At 41.9% G+C, this 12951-nt stretch overlaps 1 protein-coding gene across 5 annotated transcripts in view; it reads right to left on the bottom strand.

Moving 5' to 3' along the window:
• Positions 1–12951, bottom strand: part of usp2a (ubiquitin specific peptidase 2a) — a 60788-nt gene that overhangs the window by 29301 nt on the left and 18536 nt on the right. For all 5 annotated transcript variants that reach the window (XM_074640166.1, XM_074640169.1, XM_074640168.1 and 2 more), the window contains one exon: positions 11510–12368. In XM_074640166.1, the coding sequence (XP_074496267.1) occupies positions 11510–12298 (789 nt within the window). In that variant the 5' untranslated portion in view covers positions 12299–12368. The remainder of the gene's footprint in view (positions 1–11509; positions 12369–12951) is intronic.

Genomic DNA, 12951 nt, shown 5'->3' with positions numbered 1-12951 from the left:
AAGGGGTGTTGAATTAGGTTCCGGTGATTCACCAGCAACACAAAGAATAGGGGGTTTAGTAAGTCACTCTCACTGTCACAATATAAGAGGATGAAGAGAAGGATGGCTGCTGCAAATTCCAGATTTATTTATTCCAGCTGTGGATGGGTGGGTCAAAAAAACTCAGGACCGGTGTTTGTGTCCTGTGTGAAACCACAAGTCAAAGTCGATTTATTTGTCACGTAACTTCCGTAATTAAGTTACAGCACTTCCGGAGATATTTGAACCCAAACCACAAGCTTTTCCTGAAGTTAACTAAGTAGTTTTTGTCACATAACTTCAGTGCTTAAGTTACAGCACTTCTGGTGTTATTTAAACCCAAACCGCAATCTTTTCCTAAACCTAAGTAGTTTTGTTGCATAGCCTAACCAAGTCGATCTTTTCCTAAACCTAACTAAGAAGTTTTATTTTGAAAAGACTGGAGCAGAAATTGACACAAGCGTGTGTCAATTCTGCAATCCTGGACTTTCGCACAAAAAATACGTTGCTGAAAGTCGTGCTGAGCTTCATGAAAAAAAAGAGAAATTTATGTCTATGTACACAAATCAAATAGATTAAATTTCGTGACTATTTCACGAACTGCCGTGAGACTGTGTCAAAAAATCATTTTAAAAGTGAATTCAATCATAAATGTCAATCGTAAACATGCATTCATTTATTTTTTTGGCCCCCTGGGCACAGCAGAAACAGAATGAATACAAAACGGACATAAATATCACCTTTCAGTGAATAAGGCAAAGTTGTTAGCATAAAGTAGCATATTTACACATCCAGCAGTTAAAGAGCAACATTAACATCGTTTTGGAATTGTGTTTTTGGCCACCTGATGAATCTCTCTACTATATTCACCACCTATAGTCGCTAACCAACCTGACTGCCGTTCGGTGCTGGACAGGTAGAGTACAGCGGGGTTTTAGTAGCTGAAAACAGCTGATGAGAGCCTAGAAAATTAACTAAAATATTAAAGCTGCAGGCCGGAAAACCAAAACAATGTGCTCAATGACACTGAAATGTTCCGTAAAGCTGAGGGGAACTTCAGAATTGGGTGAAAATTGTTCGTCACTTGATCCATTGTTAATATAAAAATACTGTATAGAGCATTTTTAAAGGAGCAATATGTAGCACTGACAGCTAGCGTTTACCAGCAGTCCAAATTCGAAACATTGGAGCCGTGACCCGCCCGCTCCTCCGGTGTGACTGATAGCAGTTAGCGCAAATGTTTTGCAATTTTAGGGTTACCTTCTAGATACAACCGCCTTAGCCCCTGGCCAGTGGTAGTCGGGATCACTTCACCAGCTGTGTGTCTCAAATACTTGCTGCTTTGATAACCAGCTGCACACGGACCACAGAGAGATGTGCCGAGGCTTTTCAGGTCGTTAGCTTGCTTCCATGGCTGTAGAAGGCTGTGTTTGCGTGCCAATTTGTTTCATATGTGGCAACTGGGTATTGAAGTGGGCAGAGGACGGGATCACACCATCCAAAACAAAAACAGACTGATTTCAGAAGGAGAACATACTGGCTGTGGCGTTGTTGTCGGAGAAGCCAGTATTTCAATTGAGCATGTTTCCTTAACCTCTGATGACATATCATGATCATTTTATAATTCATTACAGTAAACATATTACATATTGGTCCTTTAAGACTTTAAGCATCCAAGTATTTTTCGGTGGTTTACTCAGAAATGAGTAACAAGGAATAATAAGGGTTGATGATAGACTAATAGCTGAAGAGACCTGAAATAATGCTAGCATTAATCAAAATAATAGACACTGCTAAAAGAAGGGTTTTCCTCTCAAAGCTAGCAAAAACTCATCTTTCTCTAAATACATCTTGTTGATTGTTCGAGCACTCTGATGGCAACATTTGGAAAACATGCAGGTGTTTTGCATTCATGTTTTTGAATTCCCTGACCATGGTCAGGTGACACACAAAAGTGTGATTGAATCCGACTGAGCCAGAAGCACTTGGCAATGTGCTGTTACATCTGAGGGTTATATTTCGACATTTCGGACAGTCCAAAATAGAACTGTTGAGGAAATATTAGTTGTAGCATGTTAGTGCTGCTGGTTACACAAGGCTGACTGCAAGCAGATGAAGGTTTTGATGACAAATGGTGTAAAACTGGGCATTTAGTCATTTTTGAAGACAATAACTGACAGAACTAATTAAAAATCAAGACAACAGAATGTGCTGTTCCTCACCTCCCACTCACAGGCAGTTTAGTTCAGTCACCAAAATACCAAACAGGCAAAATCATGACAAAACAGCATGCCGGTCCTGCTATTTCAGTACTGGTCTTCAGAGAAAGGATTGGAAATGCACAGCGGCTCTACAGTGTGGTTGATTCTATCTGAACGGCTGTGGAGAGTGAAAGAGGTGCAACATGTCCCCAGCAGCAATCTCGTGACCCCAGGCTCAAGCGTGTGTACACAACAAACAGCCAAGGAGCACATTCCATCACCAGGCTAAATGTGTGTGTGTGTCTGAATGTCTAAAACCTTGAGGTGGAAAACTACAACGTGAGAGACGGGGGCAAAGAGTCAATGTTTGTATTGTGATGTCTGGTGCAAAGAGCTAAGCAGTCTGGTATAAAAATGGGACAAAAGCAGTCTCTGAGCAATGTTATCTAGGAGAAGTCAGAGTACAATTATCCAGGGATAGCTGCTCTATTCCCTAAGCTAAATTAGGCACATTAAACTGGCAATCTCTTCACTCAAGTGTTTAAATTTAACCGAGGTACAACAAATTCCTTTTGGAGGGCAATTAAAACAACTAATTGTTGTCTATGGCAGACCTGAGCCCATATTCTACATCCCTACGAGGTGCATGCATAGCCTTCTTTATCACGGATGCGGAAAAATGCTGACGTTGTTTTCATTCGTAGTATGTAGGAGAGTTCAGGAGGGTTCAGGAGAGATGTGGGGGAGTTCCAGGACAGAACGAAGCCTTCTGTGTCGCTGTTCCAGGACAGAATGAAGTCTCCTGAACAGTAACTTTAGAACAGGATATCCCATGAAGTCTGAAGTTGGCTACAAAATGATTAAGCTGGCAAAATGCACAAACTGTCTTTTTTAGTCAATTAGACTAGGTACGGATCTGCTCATAATTAAGATAAGATAAGATAAGATAATATATTCTTTTATTAGTCCCACAGAGGGGAAATTTGCAGTGTACAGCAGCAAAGGGGATAGCGCAAAAAACAAGGAGCATCAGTAAAAACCAAGTGGAAGTGCGGGTCTAAATCAGGGATCAAAGTCCGAACCTGTCTTACCCAAAGGATAAAATTGAGACAACCGTTTCACCCCCTAACTAACTTCCTACTGTTTGTTTTACCTTTCACCTCACAGTATCTTTGCCTCAAGTCTCTTGGGCTTCACCTGCAGTAATGCAACCATGGTATCAGACTATGGTGGTGAAGGGAAAGCTGACCCGCAAAGCAAAGCTCTTCAAAGTTATGAGCTTTGGGTAGTGACCCAAAGTGGATGCAGTGGGAGTCCTAAGCTTTTGGCTAGACTCATTGTGCACAAGTGAGTGAAGGTGTCTGCAAATTTGAGAGAAACTCTGTTTCTAGCCACTGCATCAGAGAAATGACATAACGTGGTTTGGACGCCTGATTATGAGCAATCGTGCCCATAAGACCAGATATTAAATGTTGTATTTCTAGCTGGCATAGAAGTGTTTAGGGACCTCCAGAAGAATGGAGGGGAGTCAAACACAGTCTCACAACAGTTCGTGAAATAGTTTCGAAATTTAATGTATTTGATTCGTGTACATAGACACAAATTTCCCCTTTTTTGATGACGCTCAGCACGACTTTCATCAACGTATTTTTCATGCGTTTTCCTACGAATGTCCAGCAACACGTGACACATTTGTCAATTTCCGCTCCAGTCTTTTCAAAATACAACTATTGAGTTAGGTTTAGGAATAGATCAACTTGGTTAGGCTTAGGCAACAAACTACTTAGTTAGCTTTAGGAAAAGATCGCGGTTTGGGTTAAAATAACTCCGGAAGTGCTGTAACTGAAGTACGAAAGTTAAGTGACAAATAAATCAACTTTGACTTGTGGTTTCACACGGGACACAAACACCGGCCTCCTGGGCCAAAGTCCTGTGTTTTTTGACCTACCCATCCACCCTGTCCTCCTCTCTACGCGGCGTTCGTCCATCTCTATACTTCTCCCTTCATAACTACGTGGATTACATACAAATTGATTTAGTGCTAAGCGTCACAAAAAAAAAGGTAAAATTCATGTCTATTTACACGATTCAATACATTCAATTTTGTGACTATTTCACGAACTGCTGTGCGACTGGGCTGCTGCACACCCTGCTGCCACCATGACCCTGACCCGGAGAAGCAGCTAGAAAATGGATGTATGGATATAATTGACTTCAAAGCACTATTGCTATGTCTGTAAAACATAATATTGTAATACTCTAGAGAATATTAAAATGCGTTGTTTGGATCCCAATAATGACAATGGTACATCCATGGAATAGGTACAGTATTCATATCTACTGACAACAGCTTTGGTGTAATGTTAAAATAGCTGCCCTGATAGACATGCCACACACTGACCTACAAACCTTATCAAGCAAACTCATAATAGCAGCTTACAAAACTGAACTACTGGCCCTTATTTGCCAAAGAACAAGCTCCATGTACCAGACTGTGTTTTTTTTTTATCAAACCATAAGCTGTCTGACCAAGGTGGTGAACCGACAGTCTAAAAATATTGTTGACTCAACAGGGAGTCTAGACACAAAGCCTGAGCAGAACTTGGGGCAAAATTCAGCTTTCACTCAAGCAGGATATGCTGGCCTTACGATGGCTGTTTGTTAGTAGGAGCCAAAAGTGTGAGTGAAAGGTTGTCATTGTCTTTAAAAAGAGCTGGCTTTAAATTCAAGGTGAGGTAACACCATACCTTGTCTCAGGTTTATAAGTGACACGTAGCCCCTGAACAAAACCAAAAGTTTGGACAGTAATAATCAGGGTTTGACTGAGTTTGAAGCCAATACTGTCAGACAATCGGACAGGTTGTAAACAGTTTATTAAAGATTATCTAAACCAGTGGTGCCCAACCTATTTTCCTTGAAGCCCCCCCTCCTTGTATCTAAACCGGTATGACCATCTGACTGCTCGTGTTTCTTGCACTGACGGACCTATTTGTAGCGATTCCGAGATCTCGGCAAGTACTTTGTTGAGTACAATGTTGTCACAACTGATAGAAACAATGGTCAGAGCTAGGAAAATAAAACCCAAGTTGTAATAAACTTTAGTTATCTTCTAAGCTTGGTTGGTAAAGCAAAGCTTTGCATTGTAGGCGACCCAGTTTAGGACAATACAAATAACTTATAAGTGTTAGCTAGCCAACTCACAAGCTAACTTTATGTGAAAGGCTTGTGCTTTGTTATCTGCCTTTATAAAGTGTCTTGTCAGATCACCTGTGAGCTAACTTGCTAATACAAGACAACAGCTACCAGCAGTTAGTAAACAAGCTGTACCTAAATTTAAAAAAAAGGTCTGACTAATTCTAAGAAATGCATGAGATGCTTGAAAGTGGCACAAGAGGAACAGGTGATGAATAAGACTGCATACAAGGTCACAAGGTTACAACAGCATGCCAAACACTGTAAATCAAAATAGAAAGATGTTTTTTCTCCTGTACGTGTCCAGGTCTGATATGAATGTCATGCATGAGAAACAGGGAAAACAACAACAACAGTCATGTTGTCAACCAGCTTGTCTTAATCATAAACATGGCACAAGATGAACAAGACCACGAGGCACCACCAGCTGCTATTTTTGTGTTGTAAGCTTCTGAGAAATCAACAGAACTGGGTTTACCTTGTTTTGCCAACGCTATTTCAGGAGAGTGAGTATAAACATTCAAATACAACAACAAGAGGGGAATTAGTGTTGATTTGAGTTGTTCTTTTGTCATTCTGTAGGACTGGCATCATTGCATTCACTGGATGCTAGGAAACTTAAAACAAAACTACAACGACAACAAAAATCTAAATGAGGTCAGATTTTACGTGCAGAGATTGGACAAAGTGAGAAGAACACAGTACATGGAGGGAAAACGGGAGAGCGCTTACCTAACATACTTGGCAACTCAATCAGAAAATCAAATTAAAGTGCTGAATAAAATTTTGGAAGGAGAATGAGGAGCTGACTATGTTCATAGGAAAACAGGGAGCAGCTGATAGGTAATGATCAAACTGCGGTAGAGGGATATGTAGTTGTTTATACACCAAACAAGACCAAGGACTAGAGAGCTGGAGTTTGGGTTGACCAATACAATTTGTTCAACGGTGTTGCTAATATGACATGGTACCAATGGTTTAAAAATGAGCCCGCTACAACCTAAAAATCGCAAGTTGCGTTAATGCGCTAGTGGCGTTAAAACGAATTTGTGTTAATATGTTGTTATCGCGTTAACTTTGACAGCTCTAGCTACATTTATACTAAATGTACCATTATCCCATAACTGTCACTTGTGTCACAGTTATGGCAAGAATCTGGTGATACGATACGTATCATGATACTTGGGTAACGATTCAATATATCGCGATATATTGCAATACTGTAAGCAAGGCAATATATTTTTTTTATATTTAACTTTAGGAAAACTGCAATATTATAAAAAACACACCAGAAATACACCATTTTAGAATAGGCAAAAAACAACAAATGTATACTGCATGCAAAAAACAACATGGTTTTTGCCCCAAACTGCATGTGATTATTATAAAGTGGGCATGTCTGTAAAGGGGAGACTCGTGGGCACCCGTAGAATCCATTTTCATTCACATATCTGGAGGTCAGAGGTCCAGGGACCCCTTTGAAAATTGCCATGCCAGTTTTTGCTTGCCAAAGTTTAACTAGTATGACACGGTTGGTACCAATGGATTCATTAGGTTGTCTGGTTTCATATGATGTCAGTAATTTCACTCTAGCTTTAAAACTGCTACAACCTCCAAAAGATGGAAAAGCGGTCATGATTTTTAAGCGGTTTATAAAAAATCGAGGGAGAATCGATACAGTATCGCAAAACATAATGTCACGATACTCATGTGTATCGATATTTTCTAACACCCCTACTCACAGTGGTTGCTGTTTAGCAAAAGTCGCATAGTCTTGTTTCAACTGTCCGATTGTTTCAGTACTACACATTTACCATTATGTAAACATAACACAATTTCAAACTGAGGACCCTCACCAAGCATGGTTTCTGCAGACTGTGCAGATGCCCTGCCCCGGGGGAGGAGGGTGATTAAATGTGCCTGGGGTAACAGAGGCCTGTGGTTAATTAACAGTACGAATAGCCCAGCTGGTGACATCCAGTTAAAGCCCTGTACTTCTCAGTCTGTGCATGATGGATAGGTGTTGATTACTTGATGGGTTAAATGAGAATAAAAGACAATTTCAAGCTCGCCAAATCCACTTCAGGAAGTGCGGGTTCAAAGGAGAATTTGAAGCTACGTTTTGTCTCACCTCTAATTTGCTGAGTAATTGTTTTGTGTTTTAGGTTTTTATCACCTAAACTGATATTGCCACATGAACATTGGTTCATGGTCCATGGTGAAGAGACATATCAAACAACTTCTTTGTGTTTCACAGTTATGAACTGCAGGCTCATAGGACACTGTAAAATTAGCATTTTTGCAGGCAAAAAAATAATTATTTTATCAAGTGTTTACATTTTTGTTTTAGTACAACCCTCTCTCAGTAGTCTCATGGTGATAAAGTGATCTTCATCTTTGACTGGGAGAGCCTAGGACTTTGTAATGGGCAGGGTGTGTCAGGTCCCGTTAGGCTATTTCTGAATGGAGACCATAAGATAAAAAGGAGCACCTCACTGATTAGGAAATGTACAGCTGGGATTATTTGTTCAAGTACACCTCATGGCAGCAGGCAGCCCCACAACAAGACCACTTAGTTAATATTGTTAAACCTTCCTTATTCCATATTCTAGAGTCATTCAAGTGCATACAGCAAGTCCTGTATGTCATGAGAGTAACACTGTATGAGACCTACAACATCAAACATAAATACTTTTAGTGTACTAATGATGTAACATTTTCAAATAGGTTAAAGACCTTGCACATCCATGGTAAACCCACACAGGTAATTCAAATTAATTTGGCTGATCAAACCTCTTCTCAAGACTGAGTGAGTGTGTACGCACTACAGAACACAGACATTTCTATGATACGGACATTCTGATTAGTGCACGATGTCCCAGTATAGTGCCTCACACTTCCAACCTGAGCAGACGTCTAGTCAGCCAAAATAAGAATAAGATGAGAATGTTTTCGGCTTTTGTTGAAATTATGTAAGAATAAAGGTGCTGAATTGACTCTATGGTACATTTTGAGTGGTTAGTCTTTGATGTGGTTGTTTAGGGCTGCAACAAGGGCTGTCAAATTTAACGCAATTAATTTACTAATTAATACCACTAATTTCTTTAACGCATTATCGCAACTTGTGATTTTTAAGTTGTAGCGGGTTTAACGGTTTTAAAAAGCTAGAGTGAAGATACTGGCATCATATGAAACTAGAAAACCTGAGGAATTCATTGGTAGCCATGTCATACTAGCTTGTCGTGAAGGAGGTTAAATAACGCTCCAAACTTACGCTAAATTTTGGCGAGGAAAAACTAGCATGGCGCTTTTCAAAGGAGTCCCTTGACCTCTGACCTCAAGATATGTGAATGAAAATGGGTTCTATGGGTACCCACGAGTCTCCTCTTAACAGACATGCCCACTTTATAATAATCACATGCAGTTTGGGGCAAAAACCATGTTGTTTTTTGCATGCAGTATACATTTGTTGTTTTTTGCCTACAGACTTTATGCTCATCCCATGCAGTTTGGGGCAAGTCATAGTCAAGTCAGCACACTGACACACTGACAGCTGATGCTGCCTGTTGTTATGATTTGAGCATATTTTTATGCTAAATGCAGTACCTGTGAGGATTTCTGGACAATATTTGTCATTGTTTTGTGTTGTTAATTGATTTCCAATAGTAAATATACTGGAAAAACAAAGTTCGGAAACTTGTGTTTGGTGGATTATTTCTCTGTTGTTACAATGCTAATTGGCATTGTATTTTACATCGTTGGAAGGCTGTTTATTTACCTTCGCAATGATGTCCAACTTGTAAGGATCATGCATTTGTGGGATGAGCAGCAGAACTGATTATGTGGTTATGTGGGTAGCACCCAAGAAAAATTTGCCAAAATGCTCTGCCAATGGTAAAAGGTAAATTCTCATAAGGCTACCAGGAAGCCTGCAATGACTGCCCTTCACCGTCAGGCCCGTTTTCGCTGGTGTCGACAACACAGACAATGGAACCTGAACATGTGGGGGAATGTCATGTTCAGTGATGAGTCCAGGTTCTGTCTGCCAAAGCTGGATGGAAGGGTCAAAGTATGGAGATGACGCGGAGAACACTATGCTGATTGTTGCAGCTTTTGGTGGTCGGCATCTCCGTCACTGACAACACAAGGCTTGTCACCATTGAAGGCCATCTCAATGCAGTGGGATATCGGGATGAGATTCTGCAGCCAGTGGCGATCCCATATCTCCACAATCTGGGACCTAACTTCATTCTCCAAGATGACAACGCTCGCCCCCACAGAGCCAGGGTTATCACAGACTATCTCCACAATGTGGGAGTAGAGAGAATGGAACGGCCTGCCAAGAGTCCAGACCTCAACCCAATTCAACACTTGTGGGATCAGCTTGGACGTGCTGTACGTGTTAGAGTGACCAACACAACCACACTGGCTGACCTGCAACGAATCCTGGTTGAGGAATGGAACGCCATCCCACAGCAACGTGTGACCAGGTTGGTGACCAGCATGAGGAGGAGGTGCCAGGCTGTTGTGGCTGCGTATGGATCTTCCACCGCTACTGAGGCTCCTGACGGTGGATTAAGCCAATATGTCTTGTTTGTTCCTTGTCACTGATAGAGAATTCAATCATCCAATCCACCAAAACAACTCAAAACAAGAGTCAATACCAACAGGAGAATACACTGTTTACCATTGGCAGAGCATTTTGGCAAATTTTTCTTGGGCGCAACCCACATAATCAGCTGTGCTGCTCATCCCACAAATATGCATGGTCCTTACAAGTGGGACATCATTGTGAAGGTAAGTAAACAGACTTTCCAACCATGTAAAATACAATGACCATTAGCATTGTAACAACAGAGAAATAATCCACCAAACACAAGTTTACGAACTTTGTTTTTCCAGTTTATATATATAGCAAATATATTTGAGTATTAAATACTTGACAAAATCTCCCTTTAAGGTTCACTTTGAACAGATAAAAATGGTCAGATTTGTCAATTAATGTGTTGATTAATTTGCAATAATCACACTTAACTATGGACTATTATGCGATTAACTGCGATTAAATATTTTAATCGATTGACAGCCCTAATGTATAGTTATCGTTCTTTGTGTGGACGGCCCTTTACACCGCAAGTCCACATGTACATGACTTATGGTAGTTACAACAATAAGAGTGTGAAATAATGAACAGGATGTGCAACAGAACTCGCTCTGAATTTTTTATGCCACATTGAGCATAATAGTATAGTGAATGTATGTTTGAGCCTATGTTTGAAAATCATATTCCGAGAGATGTTTATTCATGGTTATAACTACCTGAAATGCACTGAAAAGCACTTTCAAGTAAAGACTTAACACAAATTCTCCCTAATTCTCTTTTCCACTCTTCATCCTTCCTACCATCCACTCTCCCCACCCTCCTCCTCTCTCGTAAGCGGTTATCGGGATTAATCCCGAGGGGAAGTGGGTCAGTTGTGCTTTCCGACCTGCATAGAGGAAGCTTAGGTCATTCATACTGAGCTTAGAGATGAGGCTAGTGGCCTGCAGCTCATCAGAGCCAAGCAGCTCCTTCTGAGAGGTGTAAGCTAGCTAATTGCTGGGTAAGCAGGGGTCAGGTATCCATGCTCATTTGTCACATAACCATGGAACTACTTACGTACACTGGAATAATCACCTCCGATTAGCTTATGATAGGTTTCTTATTATGACAGAAAACAAATAAGACATCTTGTACCCGTCATTTTACTGAATAGCTCAAAGAGTCGACTAAGGAATGTGTTAAAGGCATGAGAGTGTAACATGTCTGGTATATTATTGTAAACCAAGACTTCAAGTGCATTCAAATTAATTTGAACAATAGTGCCCCCATTTGGTAAAAGCCAGTATTCTCAGAAGCCACAAAGCATTGTTGGGCTTTACCATGTGTGTGAAACTAAAGAAATGAAACCAGTGTGCCTCCGCTGTCATGACAGCAGCTATGGATCCATTCAGCCTTACTCAGCCACTGGATATTGATCCACTCTGGAGCAGTGTACCCCCAATAAAAGCAGCAAGCCTCAAGCCAGTATGTGCGAGAACAGAGGACATTCTCTTACCGTGGAGTCCCTGGTGGGGGAGTTGGACAGCCCGTTACTGCTCGGCTCCCATGTCGAAGAGCTGAATGCTCTGCTGCTGCTGCTGCTGCTGCTGCTGCTGAAGGCCTCCTGGGTGGAGCTCCGCGAGAGGGCCTCCTGAGTAGAGCTCCGCGACAGGCCTGAGTAGCTCGGGCGGGAGCTAGTGCCATACGAGTTGGCCACATCGTTGGCCCGACTGCGGTAGCTCCGCAGGGCACTGGTGGAAGAAGACGCGGTGGAGGAAGAGGAGGAGGCATCATTGAGGCCCAGAGAGGCCAGGTCCCTGCTCAAGTCACTCTGGGATACAGATCTCCGTCGGTTGAGAGAGATGCTGGAGGCCACCGGTGAAGAGGAGAGGTAGCTGGAGTGGGCCGAGGACGAAGAGTAGGAACTGTAGCCGGTGTAGGCCGATCCCCCACTCAGCCCCGACCCTCCGTAGCTCTTGACAGGGGTTCTGCTGAGGCTCTCGCTCCGGCGGCTGCTGATGCTGCTTCCGAGGATGTCAGTGCGTGGGACGGTTCGACCCCGGTCGCGGTCGGGGTCTGAGGAGGTGCTGTAGTTGCGGCTGCGGGCGGCGGAGCTGCTCAGATAGCTGGAGGAGGAGTAACCTGAGGAAGAGGTGGAGGAGGAGGTGGGGGACTTGTAGGAGGACAGCCTGTCCCGCTCGCCGTAGGAGCTAAGGCCCGGGGTCAGGGAGGAGCTGTAGGAGCTGTAGTGGCTGGTGTAGGAGGGGCCAGCGTAGCGCTTGGCGGTGGAGGAGACGCGGGACATGCTGCTGCTGCTGCTGCTGCTGCTGGTTTCTCAGCCACAGGAAGGGAGAGCCTCTGGAAGACTGCATCGACTGCAGCCACAGCAAAGAGACACGAGTATTAGTTCATCAGCAACAATCAAATCAATACTTACACTACAGCAACAGCAGTTACCCTTGCTTCACTAAGCATTAATCTGCTTTTAAAGACACAGAATGATTCAAGAAGGTGCATCACCGAATAACACTTCCACCTTTTGGCATAATATGAAAACTGAAAATCTAATGTGATATATGCTATGCTAACTGTGTAACACATTACCGAATACCAAACACTGATACTCATTGTCCTGCTATTTAAAGGATTATATCAGCATTTTTTTTTTATGCTTGAACCCATTCAATACAAATCACATTCCCTTTACATTACCCCAACTCATTTTAAAAGTATGCTATAGATTTTTTTCAATGTGTTTTTCCTAGGGCTGTCAAAGATAACGCGATAATAACACATTAACACACATTTGTTTAAATGACACTAATTTCTTTAACGCATTAACGCAACTTGCGATTTTTAGGTTGTAGCGTGCTCAGTTTTAAAGCTAGAGTGAAGATACTGGTTTCATATGAAACTAGAAAACCTAATGAATTTTGGTTCTGGATTTACTCTCCGTCA

Source organism: Sebastes fasciatus, chromosome 7 (genome assembly GCF_043250625.1).
Source record: "Sebastes fasciatus isolate fSebFas1 chromosome 7, fSebFas1.pri, whole genome shotgun sequence".
NCBI classification, from domain to species: domain Eukaryota; kingdom Metazoa; phylum Chordata; class Actinopteri; order Perciformes; family Sebastidae; genus Sebastes; species Sebastes fasciatus.
The sequence above is the reverse complement of the archived record's forward strand: the minus strand, read 5'-3'. Positions and strand labels throughout refer to the sequence as shown.